The following is a 23544-nucleotide window of genomic DNA, read 5'->3' as shown; positions in this document are numbered from 1 at the left end:
TGACCTCACGAAGTCCTCAGGGGGCCCCAACTCCTTTGGGAGGTCTCTGTCCTGAAGTGGGGGTGCCCAGAGCGCTTGAATGCCAAGCCCCAAGTAATGCCCAGGGCAGCTTCGGAGCAGAGAGCCCGAAGCACGCTGGGGGCTGCTGGCCTGCGTCCTGGGACTCAGACTGCCATGGGCCCAGCCCCCAGGCCCCTGCCGGTCTGAGCATCCACACTGGCCCACGGACACCACGCGCCAGGAAGCCCCCTCCCCTGCCCCCAGCAGGCCTCCTGCCATCATTCCTCTTTAAGTCCAACCTCAGGAGCACCTGGACCTTCCAAGTAGGGGCCCCAAGGGCCAAGGGTGCAGGCGGCAGGGGGGTGGGGGCAGGTCCTCACCAGGCCCAGGCTGCGGCCTCAGGGCAGCTCTGGGGGCAGGAGCCAGAGCCTGCAAGGTGGGAGTCCAGCAGCCTCCAGCCCCCAGTTCCCCACTGAGCCCCGACAGCCACACTGGCTGGCTGACCACTTGAGAGGTGCCAGAGGACTGTAAGGTAGAATCCTCCCAGTGGACAGTTCCTTGGACACCAGAGGCAGGCAGTGGTCAACAGAGGCCCAGTCACTCAGGAGTCCCTTCCCCTGGGGGCCTTGTTAAGTGACAGTTGGACTGGGGGCAGCCAAAATGCCCATTCTTGGGGCAGAGGGTGCCAGGGCCTCAGCTGTACCCCACTGTCATCCACGCCTCAGGGACTGGGGACCCCAGACTGGGCTCTCGGGCCTGATCTGCAATGGCCAGGGGACAGGTTGGGGGCTGTGGCTTGGAGCCCAGCCTCATGTTTACACAGCCTGCCTCCCCCTCAACCTGCTTCTGACCTGGCCTTGGACCTCCCTAGGGGTACTGCTGGTGGGGCACCAAGTTCTGGACTTTGGGGTGCCCATAACAGGCTGAGGCCACAGGAATGGGGGTTCTTTCTCCTGAGTCCCATTGTCCACCCACCTGCAGCCCAGCTCTGTGGAAGAGCTGGCCATATGCCCCGGGGGGCAGTCTCCAGGCCTCAAGCCTGGTCTCCAGTGGGCCGGGCCTCACAGGCCCCATGCCAGGGCAGCCGGGGCTTCCGGCTGACGGCGTAGTACAAGGGCCACAGCCTTGGAGGACAGAGGGCACTGCTGGGGCACTGCCTACCATGGGCCCCCATCTGCCTAGGGCCAATGGAAACTGAAGGCCCCCGCGGTCTGACCTGCAGACGGTGGCCTGGGGCAGGGGCAAGGAGCCCCGAGAGGGGCGGTCAGCCACACGCTGCCCCAGCGTCCGCTCCAAGTCCTCGTTACACAGCGCCATCCGTTCGGGGCAGGAAGGTGCGGAAGGACTAGCGGGTAACCCAGCGAGATAGAGAAATATGCCAAGCTTTTTCTTTTTTCTTTTTAAATCAGGCATTTATAAACAAGAAAGCATACATTAATTACATAAAAATAGTTTTCGAATAGTAGAGTCAGTCATCATATTGTCATTAGCAGCAAAGGAGAAAATGGCGGCAATGCAGACGCTCCTGGCGGATATAAAGGTAGAGCTGTGTTTTTTTCCTTAATTGAAAAAATGTCGTTTGTGACTCCTGACTTAAAGCAAGAACAAGCCGGCCTCCCTGGAGCCTTGGGGCGGGCAGGGCGTGGGGGTGTCTGGCGTGGGGCTTGTCCAGCCCCCTCGCAGCTGAGCGTTTCTTCCTCAGAAACGGCCCAGAGAGCAAGACAACTGCCAGGTGAGAAGTTTCTGAAAAAGGAACCACCATACACATGTGTGGCACGACAGTGCGCGGGGGCATGTGCAAGGGAGCTGACCCACACTGGCAAGCCCCGTGCGGAGGCGGAGCATCAGGGGTTAGCTGCTCCAGATGTGTTATTGCTGTTGTTTTTTCCCTTCGTTAAAAATTTCAGCACAGAAATGAGTGATTAAACTCAGCACACAAATCGTTTCAATGACGGGCATAGCACACAGAGAGCCATGGCCGTAGGCAGAGGCTCTCCGCCCTCCTCCACAGCCGCCCTGCAGAGCTGAGCCTCGGGCCGGGGGCCAACAGGCAGTGGCGAGAGACGCCTGCAGCTGGGCTGGCCCTGGACTGGCTCTGGAGGGCGAAGCAGCCGGGACGACCCTGCCCCCTGCCCTGGCCTTGGCCAGGGAGCTGCTGGTGAAGGGGAACCCTGCTGCGCCCGGCCCCCAGCCCACCAACTGTGGTGGGACCCTCTGGAGGGGCGGGCCTGGGTGGGCAGGACCTTCCCAGGGCCCACGTCCACCAGCTCTTAGGGATATGCTGTCTCTGTGCCCCGATGTTCGGATGACACCAACTCGTGCCGGTGTGCATAGATGGACAAGAATTGGGAGCCAGGGGACCTGGCATGGGCAAGAGGCAGTGCCCTCGCACATAACTCAGAGAAGCTGACCTACCTCCAGAGTGTAAAACTCAAAAGCAAGCAGATCGGACCAGGGCACAGGCCACAAGCCCTCTGACCACCATGGGCTTTCAGACTTGGCCACGGGGCACAGACACAAGCGCACTGACACATTTAAAGCTTTGCTCCAACTAAATTGTTTCGCTTCCCTTGAAGAAATGACTGAAAAAAACACAACTCTGGAAAAACAAGGCTGAGCACAGCATTCTGAGTGTTGCTAACAAAACGGACCCTTTATGTAACACGGTAATAATGCCCATCGATGGATATACGTATGGCAGAGGTTTAAAATTCCATGCACACAGATTTAATAACTGCAAAAGAAAACAGAAGCAAAAAAACATCCAGACGCTGCATATATGTGATGTTCCTTTCGCGTTGCACGTCAGAGGGGGCCCAGCGGCACCCGCCCCTTGCCCAGCGAACCAAGGGCGGAACCCTGCCAGCACCACCGAGCCCCAGGTCTCTGCCTCTCACCGTGCCGCCCGTACCTGCTCTGGCGAGATGCTCTCCAGTCCGACTGCCTCACAGCTGCCATGGTGTGAGAACAGAGTCAAGCCAGATTCCGCGACGATCTTCCTCACGTAAATAAATACAACCGCAGAGTAGACAGCAGCCGCCTCTTGACTACTGGGAAATGAGTTTTCAAGCTTGGGCATAAGAAACCTTATACAATTTGCATAAACAGTGAGTAAACGAGATTATTTGGAATAAATGCAGGTAACTTATTCTGATGGTGGCAGATTCAATTGCTACTGGAGACATATTTTGGGGATAAAAAGACGAGTTAGGATTTGCTGTACAAGATGCTGGAAGGCACAGGACTACCCCCCGAAGTTCAGTTTTTGCATTTTCGTTTTCTTGTGATTCCCTTGTTCAACCAAGCACCAGAGGGGGTTTCTAAACACTCGAGCACTTAGGATGTGAACTGCTCTATAAATCGGTTTGTAATATTTGAAAAGTAAAAACCCCAATTAACTGGGGAATAAAAAGGGAAGATTTTTGACAAAGTGCGGTTCTAAATATACGTTTAAATGAACAAACAAACAGAGAAAAAGTGAAATAATGCTGTTTTGTTCCAATGCTGGCAGCCTCAGCCCCCAAACAGGAGTGGTGTCTGCTGAGCTGAGAGGAGGTGGCCGTGGGCGAGCGGCGCGTGCCAGCCAGTGCGGACCCGCCTCATCATCGCCCCGGCAGATGGCACCCCCTCGGCTCGGCGTTCCCGAGCGACACCTGCTGATGGCGAGGCGGCGCCGCAGCCGGCCTAAGACACAGCGTCCCAGCTCAGGCATGGCGCGTTCCTCTCCTTGCTCTCCCTGGCGGCAGCACAGGAGACCCGGGTCCTTGTCGCTGAAAAAATAGACTCTGGAGAAAGACCCTTCTGTCCTCACACAGCCGTGGTGCCGCTGAGCAGGGATGACTTCTCGGGACGGGGTGGCTGCCACCCCACTCCCTGGGCAGGTCCTCAGATCACATCAAGTGTTGGTGGGGCTTTTAAAAGTTAGTCATTAAAAAACCTGTTGATTTCTCTGAATATCAAGTCTCCTTGTTGGTTTTAAATAGCTTATAACAAAAATGTAAATGTTAGAACGTTCCGGCAAGCAGAGGGCCAGCCCCAGCCCCAAGCTGGCCTTGTCTCCAGTGGCAGTGGGAACCCGGCTGCTCTCCTGAACTTGGCCAGTAGAAAATTTTGCAGTGGATTTCAAAAGGACGTGGCTCCAAACTCTCGCTTGGTCGCAGGCACAGTGAAACGTTGTGCTATGTGGGGGCAGGCCCCGCTGGCGCGGCAGCAGACGGCAGCCTAGGGCTCCAGCTCGGCCGGACCCTCGACGCCCGCGGCCTCGGGGCGCGGCCGGGGCCACAGCTGCTCCTGCAGCTCCTTCACCACCTTCTCCAGGTGCTCGCGGGCCTCCCGTTCCCGGAGCAGGTCGGCCCGCAGCTGCTCACGGTCGGCCTCCGCGTGCTGCAGCTTCACCTGCAGGTCCTCAATCTGCAAGGCATGCCAGCGTTGGCGGGCCGCTCCCTACCAGGCTCGCCCTGTCCACTGCCTGCTGGGACGTGGGGCTGGCACAGGCGCCCAGACCCACCCCTTCCTGCCACCAGCCTGGCAGGGGGGCCCGAGGCAGGAACCACCCAAACCCCAAAAGCAGCAGCCTGGGTGCCTCCCGACCTGTTCCCCAGGAAGCTTGCTGCCAGGTCCCGAAGCACCAGCAAGCGGCACATCGGGACACGCGCAGGTATTTGAAAGTTCATGAGAATGAATGGGGGTGCAGGACCCCCAGGATGGGGGAGGTCACAGCTGCCTGGGGTTCCTCTGCACACTGGGCTGAGAGCTGGTTTCTCAAGCAAAACCAGAAAGGAAAGGGCATGACCAAGGGAGCCAGCCCCCCAGGGTGCCGCTTGTCAGCCACCGGGAGGAGGAGCCCCGGGGCCTCGAGCCTGCGGGCCCCCGACTCCAGAGGCGCCGCGAGGCTCACAGACGCGTACGGCCCAGGGCTCGCCAGCCTACTTCCCGCCCACGCCCAGGCCGCCCCTGCAGCCCCGCCACGTACCTGGGCCGAGTACTTGGCACGCAGGCGGCCGGCCTCACAGCCCTTGTCGCACACCCGGACCTGCCGCGCCTGCTCCAGCTCCCGCTTCAGCCGCAGCCGCGACTCCGCGGCCTCTTTCATCTTCTTCTCGTTCTCCGCCCGCAGACGCTCGATCTCCTTCCGCAGGCCGCGCTTTGCCTCCGTGGCCTCCCGCAGCTTCTCTTTCTTGGCCACGCGCAGGAACTCCAGCTCCTGGGAGGCGGCGGCACGACACGCTCAGGGCCCCCGGGGCCCCCACCCTGCCCACCGTGCCCCCTCGCAGGGCGCTTGCTGCGCGACTCCCCCCACCGCCTCCACCTGCCCGCCGCCCTGAGGGCCACACCAGGCCCAGGGCAGCACCGACTCCGCTAGGCGCCCCGCGCCCGGCCTCCCCTCCGCCTTCCCCGGCACCCCCGACCCGTTCCAACGGAGTCCCGTGTTGCCCCTCCCGAGGGCGCCACACGCTCCCCTGCGGCTGCTTCCCGCTGCATCTGCCAGGAAGGCTGGGAGGGCCTCCCAAGCCTCCCGCCCCCGGGCCCTCCATGCGCAGCTGGGGTGACTTCCTTACAGCTGGGGTTTCACTGGGCCTCCGGCCATCTGAGGGTCCGGGACCCCCGTAGCCATCTCAGCACTTCTGTGGGGCTTCCAACCCTATCAGTGCCCTCGGCCTTTCTAAAAGTGCCCGTGGGAAGTCACCCCTCCAGCCAGAACCAGGAGAGTGAGAGGCGCTCTGAGGGCCTGGGTGCTCTGGGCTCTCAGGACGGGCAAGCGGGGCTGTGCTGCGCCAGGAGCCCACGTGTGACGCTGCCCCAGAGCTGCCAGACGGCTCGGCGGAGGTGTGAATTCAGCTGACACTCAGAGGGCCTCCCGCAAGGCCGCAAAGCCCAGGCGTGAAGGCGCCGCCCCGCCGCGCTGAGAACCTCAGGCCTCCCCCTTTGTCAGAAAGGGCGGTGGGGAGGGCCGCTGCAGCCCCGAGCAGCCCCACTGTCTGCCCAGTAGAGCGAGAGGCGGGCACAGGCACAGCCCGGGCATCGTCAGGCCTCTGCCTCTTCTCTGAAAGAGGTCGCTTCTGTGGAATCACCTAGAATCTGCCATGTGCAGCTGCGCGTGTGCCCGGAGTCCTCTCCCTCCAAGGCAGGCTCGCCAGGCCCGTCCAGCTGCGTACGCGTGCCGGAAGGAGCTCTAGGAAAGCCCCCTCACGCCTATTTAATGCAGACAAGAAGCACTGGGGGTGCCTGGGGGTGAGCACCCAACTGCCTCCTAGGAGCAGCCCAGCCCTCACTGCCCCAGAGGGGTGGCCAGCTCCGGGGCTGCGTGGGTGCAAGGTGCGTCCCGGACCCCGCACCTGGTGGAGGCTGCGCTTGGCCTGCAGCGCGGCACTCAGCTTCTCCTCCTGCTTCACACGCATCTTCACCACCTCGTGCAGGAACTTCTCTTTGGCTTCCTTGGTGTCCAGGCCGCCCTCCAGGGCCTGCCGCAGGTGCTCCAGCTCTGCCTCCAGCCCGCCGCCCGGGGCATCGGCGGGGCCTGCGGCCTCAGGGGCGGCGGGGGCCATGGGCGGGGCGTGCGCGCCTGGCGAGCTCAGGTCCTTGGCGGAACTGGAGGAGGTGAAGGACGGCGAGGACAGCGAGGACAGCGAGGAGGTGACTGTGGAAACGACAGACAGACACGTGGCTGCCACGCGCTCGCGCCCCGCCGCCCACGCCCGGGGGAGGCCTGCAGTGGGGCGCCGGCGCACGTACATTCCTCCCTGCTCTCCACCTCCACCTCGGCCTCCGAGTCCTTGTCGTCCTCGAGGGCAGCCGTGGCTGCTGGTGTCTCCGGGGCGCTGGGCGTGTCTGCAGCGAGCTTCCGCTTCCGAGGCTGGGCGCAGGCGGTGAGGGGCTCGGGCACCCGGGAGACGACGGAGGTGCACGGCGGGCTGCTCACAACCTTCTGCTGGGCCGGCGGCGCCAGGGCCACATTGGGGGCCACCCCCGTCTCGAAGCTCTTGTAGGAGTAAAAGCTGCAGGGGCACAGGCAGGTACTAGGGCCACAGGCATCTGCACCACCCCTCTGCGCCCTGCGCCCTGGCAGCCGGCCTGCCGCACTTGTCATGGGACCAGCTCCCTTGGAGGGTATGGAGGAGACACTCTGGCCAGGGACCCTGGGGACGCTGGGCCATGACACTGGCTACCATATCCACAATGGGCACACCCAATGGAGAGGGTGCCTCAGAAGTTCTAGATGCCAATCTAAGGGCCAGGATGTAGGGGGTCCGGGCATGTGGCCTGCAGAGCCAACAGGTGCTGTGCTCATATGGTGCTCCACCCACGATAGCACAAGGGTCTGCCTCACCGCCACGCACCCCACTGCAGGGCCAGGTGACGACGGGGACACGGACGTGTCTTACAGGTGGTCACACACATGCCCAGGCCGCCCAACAGCTGCACACACGGCACAGTGAACCGTCAGTGCCACTCGGGCCCACAGACTTGGGAACACAGTGTTGAGCATGCACCGGGAGCACAGCCAGTCAGGAGGCATGGGGTATGAGTCCTTGGGAACCACGGAGCCGTCACTGCTCCCCAAGCTCCCAAATCATATCGACTCTGTTTGAGTGACAGCTCTGGTCACCTCAGGTAATGGTGGAGCCGGCTCCCACCACCCCAGGCCTGGTGCCTGCTGGCCACCAAGTGGGGCGGGTGCTTACCTGTCTCGAATCAGTGCCGGGAGGTGTGGGGAGAGCTCTTTGTCACTTGCGGGAACTGCAGGGGACCAGGGTCGGAAGGCAGAGAGGCGCTGGCGAGGGTGAGCACAGCCGAGGCTCTGGGGGGAGACGGCACCCGTGTCAGAGGCTGCAGCCCAGGGGCTGCCCCACTCCCCGCCGCACCCCCGCCCCGAGCAGAACCTTGCTGGAGGAGCTGGCAAAGGTCCGCAGCCAGCCAGACTGCTTGTCCTTCTCAGAAGACGTGGGGAGCTGGGAGGAGGCGCTGTCAGTTTTCCTTATGGAGGCCGGGGGCTCGGAGGAGACCTGTGAGTGACACAGAAGTTCCCGTTGGGACCTCCAACGGTGTCTGCCCCCTGGGCCCAGGCCGGGGTCTGCTAGCCAGCAGAGTCAACCATGCATGAGGCATGTCCTTGACACAGGGCCCTGGCCACATGCAGGCCCCACTGTCTCTGCGAGAACAGCAGGCGTGATGCACGCCTGGTGGGGCCGTCTCACAGTGACCTCACCACACAGCTGCAGGGGGTGTGGGTAGGGACTTCCCTGGGGCCCAAGCCAGTTCACAGTGAAGACCAGAGGGGACGGCCCTACACCAGCCCTGCCCACGTGCTGGGAACCTGGCGCCGAAACAGCCATGGGTTCCATGGACCCTTTGAAAGCCATCTCAGAATGGACTCCTGCCTCCACTCACCGGCTGTGGCTGGGCCTGGGAGGAGCAGGCTCGCTGGCCCAGTGTGGGGACCTTTGTGATGGCCCTCCCAAGAGGGAGACGTCAAAACAAAGGACACCCCTCCCCACCAAGCGAGCTGCGGGTCAGGAGAAAACCCAGCGCCCTCTCCAGCTGGCGGGTGGAAAAGCAGCCCTGCTCCTGGGGCTGGCACCGGTCTGCGGATGTGCAGCTCAGACCCATAGGCAACAAGATGCAGGACAGTGGCCTCCTGGGCCAGCGTCAGACCAAGAACAACCTCCCTTGACTTGGCAGCACAAGATTCCCAAGGCAAATGGGGTCTCTTGGCAAAAACAGAATGGTCCCCGGAAGATGGACTGTGCCCCTGTCCCAAGCAGAACCGCGAGGGGCCAGCACGATGGCCTGCTTATAAAAGGAGCCAGCGAGGGGTACTGGGTCCCCCCGCACTCAGGCAGAGAGAGCGGATGTGGGGGCCCTCCTGGCTGCAGCCAGGAAACCCCAGAGGGGCTCCTCCCCTCCAGGAACACGTGGGGAAAACACCGTATCAGAACAAGCACCTGGGGAACACTGGCTTCCTGGGGGGACAGGCAAGTGGACAACCAAGGTGCCCGCTCACTGGGCGCTCCCTAGAAGACTCAGGAGAGGGGGGACAGGCCAGACCCCCACAGAGGCCCGCCCAGCAAGGCGCCAGGAGGCCTGCCAGGGCCCATGGGGTGGGCATGCCTGCCCTTGACTCCAGGACACGGGGCTCACAGCCCCAGGGAGAGAGAACGGCCTCGGATGCACGGGACCCGCTGGCCTTTGTCCTCCACCGGAGCAGCTCTGTTGGACACCCAGAGCCCTGCGGTTGGCAGGCGCCCAGCTTTGGGGGCGGCTCAGCAGACCATGTGCTCAACACGGAAACACCCGCTCAGGAAAGGCCTATGCGATGCTGCTTTCTGGGGGAACCGAGTCCCGGTGACATCTGGGGGTGCCTCCCACAGGCGAGTGCAGACAGGTGGGGGTCATACTGGCAAGGGTGGAGCTTCCTGTCTGAGCAGCCACAGAAGGGGTGGGTGACACGGCGGTCTCAGGACCGCCACGCCAGCCACTCTTCTGCTCTCACAAACCTCCAGGGAACTCTCTCAGGGGGTGTCAGACAACTCGGTTGCAGGGCCCAAAACCATCACGTGGCGGGGATGGGGGCACATCTGCAGGAACCCCAGTGCCACAAAGCCAGTCCATGGGGGCCCACAGTGCTTGAGGAGGGAGCAGGGCTCTGGGCCCAGGGCAGCAGACGGGCCTGTCATGAGCGCGAGGCCAAGGGCCCACTGTTAGCCCCACGCAGGGTGCAGAGGCCAGGGCAGCCCCACCCACAGCCACCTCCCCAGGGGGCTGCAGACAGTGGACACCACCCCATACCCCAACGACAAGGGGAGAACGTGCGACCATGTGCACATGCTGGCACAGGACGTGTGCAGCCTCTGCCAGAGAATCCACGGACGGCGCAGACGCCAGTCCCAGCAGACCCCTGCCTACCTCAGAGCAGCCAGCACAGGTGCCCACCTGGGACTTCTTGGCAGCTGCGTGAGCCCATCACCAAGGAGGAGGGGCACACCCCGCTGTGGGGCTCTGGGGTCTGCAGCCAAGGGCCTGTGCACGTCTGCAAGAACTTGGGAGAGACTACGGCTAGGGCCTTCATGTGGACTCAGGCCAGGAGTGTCAGCCAAGCCAGAGGCACCAAAACGTGGGGTCCATCAGATATAGGTGGAATATGGGTCAGGACAGCTGCTGGGTCTGTGGTTGACCCTCAAAACCGGAGCAGAGGAGAGCAGGACAATGTGGCCTCTGGCAACCAGGAGCCACGGCAGCTTCCAGTGTCGGCCCCAGGCCTCGGGTTCACCAAGGTTGTACTTCAGGGCCTGCGCCCACAGGGCCCTGCGGTCACCCCCAAGGAAGCCAACTAGGGGGGCTCCTCTCTGCAGGCAGCAGGCAGCAGGCGCACTGGGTATGGGCCCCATACCCAGTACTGAGGCCCAGAGGAGGGGAGGTTGGGGTGGGGGGGCTTTGGGCCTGGAGACAAAGGGCCTCATCAGATTTTTGAATCCCCATCCCTAAGCTGCACAAAGAGGCTCAAGTTCCAGCAGAGTGGGAGCAAGCCCAGGCCCTGGGCCCTGGCCTGGCATCTGGAGACCAAGGGGGGCCCCTGGACACCAGGCTCGCAGGAGAGGTGAGGCTGGCAGCCTACCACCCCGTCTTCCCTGGAGGCACGAGCTCATCACCACGGCCTCCCAAGAACACCCAGGATATTCCACCAACTTCCCTCCTCTGAGCCCACGCTAGGTCGCCAGCCGCCTCTCACGCTCCATGTCTTACGCCCTCCCTGCCTTGGACATCCTAAAAAACGCATGCATGGGGCGGGAGGGGTGGAGCAGGGAAAGCCCAGATGTGGCTTCTGCCCGGGCTCTGGCCGCCACACGGGACGGGACGAGGGCCTGGGCCCAAGCCCCCAGTTCCAGGGTGGCCCTGGGGTTGCAGAGGGCGGACCCCACTCACCAAGGCAGGGCTGAGGCCAGCCAGGCATGGAGGCCACGCACTGACCCGGATGCCACAGGGGGCGGGAAGCCCAGCGCAAGGGCAGCACCCCCAGAACCACATGGGCTCAGGAGCATGGCCACAGTGCCCCGCAGGTCCTCAGCTCCCAAGCACTGGGGCAGCTCAGGCCTGAACTCACAGCCGACAGGCAGGCTAGCAAGACTGTGGACACGGCCCCATCTGAACACCCCCTGACCGAGGCACCCAAGCCTCCTCACCTGTGTGAGCACTGCTCCCTGGCCCTGCCCCCGGCACGGGTCGCCACTGCAGAGGCACACATGGGCAGAGCTCGGCCGTGCAGACTGCCCACAGCAAGGGTCACACGCACGACCGGTGATAAGCAGAGCAGCACATCCCCTGGGCAGACAGGGACCGCACTGGCTCGGTTTTGTCATCACACTAAGGTGTCCCAGTCTGGCCTCATGGATGCATGTGCCCTGGGCATGGTGCCATGCTGGGCTGCCACTGGTTGCCACCCAGGTACCTTCTGACCCAAGAGCACAAGGCGCTGTGGCCAGGGGACCAGGTGGGAGGCCTGCCCAGCAAGATGCCTGGACACTGGCCAGAAAGCAGGGCCAGGGTGGAAGACGAGCACCCTCCCTGCAGCCAGGGCTCCGGCCCTACTGTCATGTGAGACAGAGCCCCAGGGGCCGGGACAGGGCACAGGATGTGAACGCTGCCACCTTGGAACCAGGAGATGTATCTCACCCAGCGGCAACAGGCCAGGGGTGGACCAGGCACAGCTCCTGGGGGCCTGGCATGGCTGTGGCACAGGAGCCACATGTGGTTAGGAACCCATCTGTGGCGCATGCACAGAAACTGTCAGCTGACAGACACTGGTCTGAGGCTGTGGGGGAGATGAGGTTGAATGCGGGCCATGTGCTGGCGCCCCCCGTACCCCCCACCCCAGCCCCTGGGCCATGATGCCGTAGCCTGGCAGTAGCCAGGACCCCACACTCGCACCTGTCTTGGCCCAACGCTGCAGGCCCCTGGGCAGAGGACAGGAGAGTGAGCCGGGAGCAGCGCCCTGGCCCGCCACGAGCCACCGGGCAGGGCTCAAGGAGAACAGCCCCCGAGGGAGACCCCCTGAAGGCGGTCGTCGGCCCACCACGCAGACAGCCTGGGGCTGGGCTCCCATCCACTCTTCAGGAACCCAGAAAGGGCACCACAAAGTCACAGAGGGCACGAAGAGCAGAGACTCCATGCCCCCAAAGGGTCTAAACAGGACCAACCCCCTTGTGATTCCACAGGACGGGCCACGTGCAGCTGCCAGATGCAGGCACCCCATGGGAGCACAGCGCTGCCACCACCCACCACATGTTGCGTGTGGCCGTCTATGCCCACAGGAGCCACCACGAGGGCTGCCCGCCGCCCGACTGAGCCTGGGCTCTACCCCTCGGGGCACTGACGGCCCTCAGGGCCCGGCTCCCATGGCCTGGCACCCCCACTCCCGTGGAGCACAGCTCCATCCCCTCGCTGGCTGATTGGCAGCTGCCATGTGGGAGGGCGTGGGCAGAACCACCAGCCGTCACCCGGCTGCTAGGCCCCGTGGGCTCCTGCACACCGTGCTCTCTGGACTCCGGGGCTGCTGCCCAAGTACTGATTAAAGCCAGCAACAGACCGCACGCCAAAGCCCCTCCCACTCTTACACCAATTCAGTGCTGGGGGCCCCTGCCCCACACTTTCTAGCACAGGGCTTTGACTCAACCTTTGCAGGGAGTGTTCACATACTCAAATCAAACACTGCCAGACACAGGCCCACACATCTGCCCAGTGTCCACGGAGGGGGGTCACCACGGGCATGCAACACACAGACCCCAGGCCTGGCCCAGCAGTGCAGAGGCAGCCGCACCCCCCAGATGAGGCTCTCAAGAGTTCTGGTGGCTGGGGCTGTGCAGTGCGGTGGAGACAGGGCCTGCACCAAGGGGCTGGCCTTTGCTCATGTCTGAAAGAGAAGCAATTCCTGAAAGCTGTGGGTGAGTTGCCGCTCCCCTCTGTCTGAGAGCCAGGCTGGGCCGCATGCAGAGCCGGGTGCTGGTGCTGGAGGGGGCTGGGCTAAGGCCCCCACCTGGGAGGTGGAGGAGCCAGCCTCCCACAGCCTGGGCCTTATGAGGCAGAGCTCCCCCATCCCACGCGGATGACTCTGGAGCATCCCGGGCAGGGAGGACGGGATCAAGGCTGCCCAAGCCAGTCTGCGCGCAGGCCCCGCCGAGACAGGAGCGCCCTCACAAAGGCCCGCGGCGCCGGAGGGCAGGGCTCTGCAGGGAGGGGGCAGAGGTCTCCAGGCAAGGCCTGGACACAAGGATGCTGCATTCGAGGAGCGGAGAAGGTGGCCTAGGGCCCAGGTGCACACACAGCCGCAGAGGAGACCACTCTTGCCCTTTGTTCTTCAGCCAACAAGGGCCCATTTGTTGGCAGGCCTACAGACTGGCCAGCATTACTATATATTCATGTACAAAGGTTTGCACATCACCTGAAACCCACCTGCCAGGCCCTAGGCAGCCTGATCACCCAGACCTCAGCAACATTTCCTTCCCCTCAGGGGTAACAGGGCCCAGTGTGGATCAAAAGACACAGCGCAGGAAAGTGCACCCCCATCACCCCCTGCACCCTGAACCCTTGCATCTCCATCTCCCCACCCCCCATTCCATCACTCCCACAGAACCCAGTGTCCAGACCCGGCCAGGAGTCACCGTCCAGCAGGAGCAGCACAGTGCGAGTCCAGCTGAGACACCCTTCAGGAAAGCGGTCAAGTACTGGGAGGAGCACAGAGCAGGTACAGGCCCCAGGGGCCGCCACACAGCGTCGGGCCCCACCCTGCCAGACGAGCAGGTCCCCTTAGCACTGTGCTGGCGCGTACGCTCTGGACACACGTGCTCCGCCATGTAACACACAGGGCCCTGCACCCTCTCACCCCACCACCCTGTCCGTCACCCCTCCCTCACCCCACTACTGTCCTGCACTCCCTCTCTCAACCCCTATTACACCCTGTCATGTGTCCCCATCACCCCATTACCCTGTCCATCATGCCGTCCATCACCCTCCTGTACCCCCTCCCTTACCTGCTAGTACCCTGTCACCCCCTCCTGTACCCCATCACCCTACCTCACCCTCTCCCATCCATTCACACAGAAAGGGGTATCTTCCCAGAGCCCGGGAGCACTGGTCTGCAGACTGTGGACAGTAGCCACTCTCGGGTGGGACCTGCAAGCAACTGCGCTGGCACAGCGTCCACGCCATGTCTGGTGGCACAGAGACAGACAGTGGAGACAGAGCCCCCAGCAAAGGCGCTGCTGGCTGTGCTGGGGCCTGGGACAGGGGCTCGTCAAACACCCAAGGCTGCTCTGACCTCAGGGGTTTCTGGGAAGTGGCAGGGCTGGCATGGGGGACAGCAGGTAGGTGCCCATGTGTCCTGCATGAGAGGCACAGGCCGGGGCAAGGTCACCGACCTCCTCCAGGAAGCTGTGGTGATGGCCTAGCAGCGGCGTGCCCCCCAAGCAGGCACAAGCAAGCGAGAGCTCCCCCCTGTGCCAACGGCCCCGAGGGCCACCAGCCCCAGGCGAGGGGGCCAGGAGCAGCCAGGAGACTCTGCTCCAGAAAGAGTCCTGACAGCACCTTCACCATCGTCAGCTCTGTGCGGTTCAACAGTGGGTCCTCCAAGGGCCGCATCTCTGGTTCTCACGTCCTTACCACGCCGAGTGGGGCGGCCCCAGAGGACAGCGGGCGTCCCGGCCACCCTGCACCGCCTTCCCACCGGCCCAGACAATCAGCTTTCCTCCGAGAAGCTGCCTCCCTAATCACCTCAGAGAAAATGCCTGCAACATCTGGAGTCAGGGGTGCCAACACCCTCCCAGTTTTCTGCAGGAGCTCTGAACCAGCCACGACCCACCTGCACCCAAACACAGCTGCTAAGGAGACCCCCAAGGCACAGAGAGAAAGAGCCGGGACGGGCCGTGGGGACACGTGCCCATCGAAGCCACTCCTGCCTCAAAGGGTACCATCAGAAATGAAAGGGCAGCCCACAGAATGGGGGGACCTGCACGTTGACGTGTGTAAAAGGACCTGCACCCCGAACATACACCACTGCAACCCCACAAAGCCATGAGCAGAAAAAGGGCCAAGGACTCGGGCAGGCATTTCCCCAGCTGGTGCACACGTGGCCAATGAGCACACGGGGAGGCTGCCACCCCTCCCCAGGGAGACCCACACCTCATGCAGAGACCCTTCGCACCCACAGGGGAGCTACGATCAAACACCAGGAAGACGAGGATGGTGGGCAGCACACAGCCGGCGGAATGCAAACACAGTTCCTCAGAAAATGCAGTAGTGCTAGCAGGTAACCCCCAGTCCCAGTGTGCAAGAGGCCTGGAAGAATTACAAAGGGCCAGACACTTGTACTGTGAATGTCTAAGGTGGTGCCACTGACTCATCCCAGGAGAGGTCATATGCAGGGACCCTGTGTCACTCTTGCAGCTGCCCGCAGATCTGCAACAGCTCACACTTCCCAGGTGGCTGAAATGTCCCAGGGCAGCCTGAGCCTCCCATGTGGCTGGTGGCAGAGTGCGGTGGTCGTGGCTCCAGCCTGGGGTCTCCACAGGTCAGGCGCACATCACCACGCAACCAGCAGGGCCACCGCACCCGCCACCGCCACCACGAGCTCAGGTCACAGGAACGTGTCCGCGAGCATTCAGGGAGAACGCTGTGAACAGCCTGAACTCCATCAGTGGGCGAATGAACGAGTGTGTGCTGGCCACAGGAGGAGGGGAGCCGCTCGGAACTGCCCCGAGATGCGGGCAAGCAAAGCAGCCAGGGCACCACACCACCAGATCAGATGGAGCCGCCTAGCAACACTGCTGTGACGCACAGGACCCAAGCACCCCACAGCTGCACCTGCAGAGGTGGGTTTCACAGACAGGACCTGTCAAGGTCAGAGGTCAGAGGACTTTCCAGTCTTGTCACCAGGGGTGTCCCACGGGCCCATCCCAACATGGGGACCATCTTACTCTAACTCGGGGCAAGCGGCAGCAGGATGACTCCATGGAGGGCAGGGCCTGGCCTGGGCTGACCCCGGTCCGCTCCCACCAAGTCAGGCCCTGGCGCCGGGACACCGGCTGCTGGGTGGGGCCTGAGCCACCCTCAGGGAGGGGATGAGAGCACGAGGAGCAGCTGGACCAGGGAGGGGAGGTGTGTCAGTCCTGGGCAAGATGGGGCGAGCATCCACCAAGCACCTGGCGGGACAGCCAGGGCATGTCCGGGACGACAGTGTGGCCCTAGCCAGGGTCTCAGGGGGCAGGGCGGGACTCCACACACACACAGGGGTTCAGACATGGGGAGCCGGGGACCCAGGCCAGCCCAGAGGGCATCCTCACGGTTCCTGAGGCCTGCCCTGGCCCCTCCTCCCTAAGCCCCGTGTCTGGGCACCACAGACCCCCCTGCCCTGCCCCCACTTTGAAACTCGTGCCAATTCACAGGTGGGCAGGGGAGGGGGGGCGCAGGTGTCGCTGCTCAAGACCAGCCCGAACACAGCAATGGGCCGGGTTGGTGCTCAAGCCCTCTTCACCAGACCAGAGATCCCTACTGTAGTCGTCAGGCCACGTCCATGGCCTGCCCCTTCCTCACAGCCCCCCGGCCCTCAGTGCCTGAAGACCCAGGCCAGCACCTAGGGGCAGTGTGTTCTGTGGAATCTATAGTCCCATTACCATAATTAAACCGTCTTATGAACCACTCAGAAGACAGAGCAGCCTCCTGCCCCCCCAAGCTCAGGGACGTGCCCCGGTGAGGACCAGCCTGTGCCCTTGGGACCGAGTCTGAGAGCCGACAGAACCTGGGAAGGGGAGGGGACAGTCCTGGGAATCGGCAGCGGTATGTCCGAGCACAACAGAGGGCTTTACAAAGTGACCGGTGTCTTACGGAAGCCACACCCAGGAATCTCAGTCCACTGCATCTACTTCCTAACTTAGAGACAAAATTCAAAAGCAGTTTTTTCAACAGGCAGATCATTAACATTGAATTCAACTACCGTGCTATTTCCAGGTTAAAAGAGTTGTGGTTGGTTTAACCGGAGGTGGTTGGGGCCAGGCACACACACTCCCAGATGGGAAGTGAATGCCGCACACCTGGGGTCTTTTATCCCCTCCACCTCACTGAGGTTCCCAGGCCCCGCGGGATGGGGACCAGGAGGGTTTTATCCTGCGGCATGAGGACAGGCGAGTGCTGGCTGCAGCCCGGCAGGGCTTGAGATGGGGCCCAGGGCAGGGTGCTAGGAAGGGGCTGGCAGCACGCGGGGCAGGCCTGGGGTCCCTCCGTGGCACCTAGACAGAGAACCTCACAGCCTGAGTTCACCCTGTAATTTTCCTGTTATTTAGCAGGTGAGCAGAAAAAGACCAAGACTGCAGGTAAACAGATAAAACCTTCATGGAACATCAGGTTCCAAACAGCCGCTACGCAAGGTCGCTGGGCCGTGGACCCCACTTCTCAGCCCATGGTGGGGAGAGGCCTGGATCCCTCCCCCACAACATGCTCCACATATCGGGGAGGACATGGTGCTGAGCTCAGGGAAAAGCTGGAGTCCCCAGGGCTAGGGACGGAGAATGAAAGCCCTGTCACGTGGCAGCCGGCCGTGCAGGCCCCAGGAGGCCCCCTGCAGCCACCAAGGGCCGAGGACCCCTGCCTCCTTTGCGCAGAGCCCCCCTCAGCCCGCTGCAAGGAGAGGTCCCGGGACCCCATAACCACAGACCTGTATGGACCCCGAGGGACCCAGAAGGGGGAGAAGGGATGAGCAGAGGGTCAGGCAGCACCCTGCAGACGCCCACAGGCCATGCACACAGGGTCCACCGGGTGGAAAAGCTGACACAACCTGAGCTCAGAATGAGTAAACACAGAAACACGTGGGCAAGAGTGAGACCTAGCGCAGTGGAGAAAAGGAGCCAGCTTCCTGGAATGAGAGGAGTCCTCCAGAAGGCCGTCCGCAGCAGTGCTGACAGCAGAGACGCGCTCCAGGACAGGGGGCGGAGGGGTGCCAGCCAGGGCCTGAACCATGGGGCCCAGAGCGTGCCCTGCTCCTTGGGCCACGAAGCCTCCACTTCAGTGTCCGACATGGTAAATCCTACAAACTGAAGGCCTGAATGACAGTGCTCTGGGGTCCACACCCCACCACAGCCACACAGCACCCCCAACCAAGCCCATGGCAGGCAGGAGCCCTCCACTCGGGGCCCCATATCCCACCATGGGCGAATGTGAGCTGCGGACTGTGAAGAAGACCAGTCACAGGTCTCAGCTTGTGCTCTGGGATCGACGCCCACAGGCAGCCCTGGGCAGGGGCCCGGCCTGGAGCACACCCCCACCAGGAACCACCCCGCTCTGTGGGATCTTGAGTGGGGGCAAGGGGGAGCAGGAGCAGCTCCCAGAACTGCAAGTCATCCCAGCTCCAGCAAGCGAGCCCTGCCCAGTCCATGGCCCAGGCCCACTGCCCAGAACCCATGCCAGGTGCCCCAGGATGACTTTGGAGGCCCTGTTGGGGGTGGCCGGAGGGTCCGACTGTCCTCAGCTGGGGATGCTGGGCACTTCCTGATGAAGTCCCGCTAGAACCGTCCCCTGCTGCCCATAGGTACACTCTGAATTCCCATGCTCACCACCTCTCAGTCAGCCCAGGATCTGGGTGCCACAGACCGTTCCTGGAGCCTTCACAGTTCTAGAAACTGCAAAGCTATTTTTGTAAGTACCATTAATATTTTCCACATGATAATTCATGTTTCATAGTATGCTCAAATTAACCTATTTTTTTATTATTGCAGTACAGAGGAAGCAGATTAAATTTGTAAGGCAACCCTAAACCCCAAAATGAAGTGAAAATAGCAAGATTCGCTTTGGCATTTAAAAAATTTAAGTAGGTCACCTTTTTTGTCAATTCCTTGCTGTCGATGAGAACAAGTCAAGCCTTTTCATGGACTGCAGTCCCTTGTCCCTCTCCCAAGAACCAGGTCAGAGGCCACGTGACCCCGGCCAGGGCCTGAGCAGCTCTAACCTCCCAGAAGGAAGCACCCTGGGCTCCGGCGCTCTGCTAAGCTCCCGAGCTTGGCCAAGGAGGCGGCGGGAGGTGCCCGCTGCGGGGGCCTGGCACCCAGCCTCCTGAAGGGACTCTTAGGGGAGGCAGGAAGGGGGCTCGCTATGCTGGGCAAGGCTTTCCACAGAGACGCTGGATGTCTGTCCTGACCCCAAGAGGGCTCTGGGGTCACCACCGTCCCCCAACCGGGCAACCAGCCCTCCCTTCACCCAGGCCTCCCATGCCTGTTCCCCAACACCCCTGCAAACACCGCCACTAGAATCAGCAAGTAGGCGGGAAGCCCCCAGATGGACGCTGGGGGGGGATCTTTCTTTCCCTCTGCTGTCACTGGAAAGTTAACTGTAAAAGGGGCCAAATAAAAAGCAGAGCGCCAAGAACAAGGCTGTCTTGAAAACTGAAGTTTTGGGGTTCAGTTCAACCCTCCGTCAATATTCCCATGTTTCAGGGTACACATGAGCCCTTTTTCCCAGGGCCCACACCAGAGACGGACACGGGCCGCCGAGAGACGCAGCGCAGGATGCTGTGGCCGCCCCTCTTGGAAGGCGGACTGAGAATCGGCCTGAAGGCAAAACTAGGCCTAGGGGGTGGTGGGAGTGGGGTGCAGCTCTTCTGCACCAGGCCCCCCCACCTGACGCACAGGCCACACACCGGCCCTCACCCAGAGATGCAGGGTGGCGGTGGGCAGGACGGATGTGTCCACGAGGGGACGCCCACCTCCAGACAGAGGGCCCCTGGCCGCCCACACTGACCGCACTTTCTCTCCCCACATCGGGACCAACAGCCTTTACTTCTGCTCTTCTCGTGCAGCCAGACACAGAGCACAAGCCAGGCAGTGGTCGCCGCCTCCCGCGTCCGGGCCCCCGGCCTGCTGTCCCCCACCTGAGCCCAGACCGTGTGTCCTTGGCCCATTTCTCTCACCCTGCATCTGCCAGCAGCTGCCGCAGCTCCCCCAATGCCACCCCTCACCACAGACTGCAGCCACGAGAACCCCTCCAATCCCTCCCGCCCCAGGCGCTGCTGCCTGGCCTCCGCCCAGCTGCTGCAAGCCCTGCCAGGGGTGGGGGCCCTATCTGCTCTTGGGGCTCTTCCTCACCTGACAGGGCAGTGCCCACAGCTGGACTCCGCCCAGGACGAAGGCTGTGTCCCCGACTCGCAGCAACACCTGCCTGGACAGGGACCGAGGCACGCAGGGTGTGTGCTTGTGGAGTGTGCACACGGGGAGCAATGCACACTGCTGTGTGGAGGGACCTGGTGAAGGGTGTGGGTTGGGGGCATGGTCTGAAGTGGGTGGGGCCTGACAGCACCCCAGGGAGCAGCCAGCTGTCCCCACCCTGGGCCTAGTGGGACCTCGTCAAAGCCAAGTATGGAAAGAAGCTGCAGCCAATCCAGTCAGGCCAGCAGGGGTGAGCTCACAGTGGCCTTGGGATGGGCTGCAGTGTGAGACACCTGCCCCCAGGTGCGGGGCGAGGAGCTGCCAGGTCCTCAGGCCCATCCAACCCGGAACCCACGCGGAAGCCAAAGCCAGATCCGCAGGCCTCTGGGACAAGTGGCTCCAGCTCCCCGCTGCTTCTGGTCAGCAGCCTCCTGGCTCTAACACCGACTGTGGGCCTCAGAAGCTGGTGCGCCTCCCTGAGCCTCTGCAGGGGCGGAGGGCGAGGTGTTTCCTCAGAGAGGGGAACCCACGGGTAGACAGGGCCCCCAGGAGGTGGCAGAGTGCCCAAAGGGACCAGGCAAGCAGTCCTGAGCTCCCATGGAGGGCTGCCTCAGTGCCCCACCTCGGAAGACACCCAACAGGGGTTCAGCCCTGGCCCGGGACCCCTGGGGGCCACTCACCCGCCACCCATTCCTGCAGGAGGAGCAGCTGGGCCTGAAGCCTGCCAAGGCTCCATGCCAGGCAAGCCTCCCGTCAGCTCAGCACCGCTTCCCGCACACAAAGGCCCCGGGCACGGCACCGGGAGGTGAGTTATGCCTAACAGCCAGTGGTGATGGGACGTGGGGGCCCAGAGTGGGATGGCGGCGGGGGGACCCTGGAGACCAGGGTCCCAGAGGCAGCAGAGGCACTCCTAGCCCGGCGGGGGCGCCATCCCCATGCGGTCCGGGGTCTGCACACAGTCACCAGACACTCGGGGTCGGTGGGTTTTTTGGGGGGATAAAGAGCTCTCTGCCTGGAGGAAAGTCCCGAACCCCACCCCCACATCCCGGATCCCAGCCTGCCAGTCACCAAGTCCCGAGGGCACTGCCACAACAGCAACCGGCCGACCGCAGCCCAACCTCAGGACTCGCCGAGCACAAGCCTTCAGCCTCCAGCTCACCACACACAGCACGACACCAGGGAAGAAACGAGAAGAGTTGCTGCTGGCTATGGGCATGGCGGAGGCGCCCAGGAAGCGGAGCAGCCACAGGCCTCCCCACTCACAGCATCCTGAGACACACGTGGGGGGCAGGTGCCTCCTCAGCACCCCACCCCCCAGACCTGCATTTCAGGGCTGACCTTGCAGCCAGTTCACCCAGCTTCGGCCACGGGAGCGGGCAGGACAGACAGGCACCTCTGTGCCCTGTGAGGCCCTCCAAGGACAAGGACTGCGGCCCACTGGCCCTGCCCCATGGAGCGGAGCAGAGGGGAGCGGAGGGGAGAGGCCACAGGTGGGGAGCACTGCCTGGCTCCAGGCTCTGCCTCCCGGCATCTGGCACCCACAGGGGCAGCCCTCCAAGCGCCCAACTTGTGCAGGGCCCACGGACAGGGCCTGGGACCCGTGCCTCTGGGGCGACACTGCCACACAGGGAGGTTCCCTTTCTCTCCAGGTGGAATTTTCACGCCCAAGCCAACACTATTTCCCAGTCTTCAAGATCTAAATAAAAACATTCCCAGTGGCACCTACCCAGAGGAGGGCATGCACACGTCTCCACACAAAACAAAGGCCTGCCTGGCCAGAGCTCAACACCCACCTGCACCCAGGACACCAGCCCTCAGCACCTCCAGAGGCAGCGGGGGGAAAAGGGCCTGAGGAGCCTGCATCCCAGGAGCCCACAAGCCGGCTGCCATTTACTGCCTCCTCTGCAGGTGGGGCACCCGCAGGCTAGCAGTAGGGCACGCGCCCCTGCACCGGCTTCAGCGTGAGGTACTGTCACCTTCTCGGAACTCTCCATAACTCCATTTGGGTAAAATGTTATTTAGAAGCAGTCCGGCGGGCAGTGGAGGGAGGGAGCAAAGCGAGCCAGGGCCCCGAGGACAGGCTGGGTGCTGCGGCCCCAAGAGGCACGGCTCTCCTACAGACAGGCGGTGCCCCACACAGCCTCGGCCACCCCTCCATACAGAGGCCAGGACTGGGCGGACGCAGCAGCTCTCCCCGCCTCAGCCACCCGCTCAGCGCAGGGCGAGGGTGCTGTGGATGCAAGTGCTGGGCGCAGGGGCTGATGCAGCGTGCGGGCTTCATGCCATCTCCCCCGCCCTGTTAAGAATGAAATCCACGCGCATGTGTGAGGCACAACACCTCCACCTTTGATTTCAGTGCCCCCACACTCACCCCAAATGCTCACATGTTCAGACTTAAAGCTGGCATTGCACAACGTAAAAAACGGTAAACTTCACAGAAGTTAATTTAAGTGTTTAATTTTTCTGTACTTGAAATGACATTAAACAGTAATAAAAACCACCTTGAAAGTTGAGAGACTGTGGGAGAGGCAACAGGCTTGCATCTTACCGGCCCTGGACACCCCTTCACTTACAGCACCAACATGGAGGGGTCCGAGGGGCCTCTGGCAACGTGGAAGCAGCAGTGGCCCCGAGAAGCCCCGCGCAAAACGCGTCCCTGGGGCCCGACTCAAGCACACAAGTGTCAAGGGTGCGGCCCCTATGGGGTCTGCAGACACTGGCAGGCACCACCCAGCCTGGGGCCCTGCAGCTGGACCTCGGCTGGCCCTGGGTGTGGAACCCGGAGGTCATACTCGAATCTGTTCACGATGTCTTCCAAAGAGGTTCAAGCCCCTCTGCTAACACCTTCCAAATGCCCGCAGAAGCCAGCTGACATCGGGAAGATGGGCGTTTGCTGGAAACCTCAGCACAGCCACAGTCCCTGGGGAACAGGGGCCACCAGGCCTTGGAGCCACAGCTCTGCCCCAGGTTGAGGTGCTGCCATGGAAACTGCTGCACTGACCCCAGAACCGGGGCCCAACGCCCAGGGTCAGGCTGCCCACCAAGACTCAGGAACACAGGAGTGGACAGTGTTCCAGGAGGAGCAAAAGACTTTTCCGTGTTCCTGGTTCAAATAATAAATCAAAGTTTCTTCCCTTTCTCATCAGGAAGGTCTAGTATGGGGGTGCATCTATCTGTACAGCTCAGCAAGTGCGTGTCCCTAAACCCCACTCTAAACAAGCTGCTGACGAGGCCGGCGTCACATGGCAGGGCGCTGGCCCCAGCAAAGCCCTGGGTGGGTGTGGCCTGTCAGGCGAGGTGCCCCCAGACAAGCGTGCCCTGAAGGTCCCCTTCCTTGGCTCTGACACCCCCCCTCAGGGCACTTGGCCTC

The 23544-nt window shown here is 62.5% G+C and overlaps 1 protein-coding gene across 1 annotated transcript in view; it reads right to left on the bottom strand.

Annotated features, from left to right (window-relative positions):
- Nucleotides 1-1384: 1384 nt before the first annotated feature.
- SKI (SKI proto-oncogene) overlaps nucleotides 1385-23544 on the bottom strand; it is a 59500-nt gene continuing 37340 nt past the window's right edge. The window contains exons 2-7 of the mRNA XM_036882783.2: nucleotides 7881-8003; nucleotides 7683-7798; nucleotides 6733-6995; nucleotides 6336-6637; nucleotides 4973-5203; nucleotides 1385-4410 (exon numbers count right to left, since the gene is read on the bottom strand). Of these exons, the coding sequence (XP_036738678.2) occupies nucleotides 4222-4410; nucleotides 4973-5203; nucleotides 6336-6637; nucleotides 6733-6995; nucleotides 7683-7798; nucleotides 7881-8003 (1224 nt within the window). The 3' untranslated portion in view covers nucleotides 1385-4221. The remainder of the gene's footprint in view (nucleotides 4411-4972; nucleotides 5204-6335; nucleotides 6638-6732; nucleotides 6996-7682; nucleotides 7799-7880; nucleotides 8004-23544) is intronic.

This window comes from Manis pentadactyla, chromosome 4 (genome assembly GCF_030020395.1).
Source record: "Manis pentadactyla isolate mManPen7 chromosome 4, mManPen7.hap1, whole genome shotgun sequence".
NCBI classification, from domain to species: Eukaryota; Metazoa; Chordata; class Mammalia; order Pholidota; family Manidae; genus Manis; species Manis pentadactyla.
This window is presented reverse-complemented; position numbering and strand designations above follow the sequence as displayed.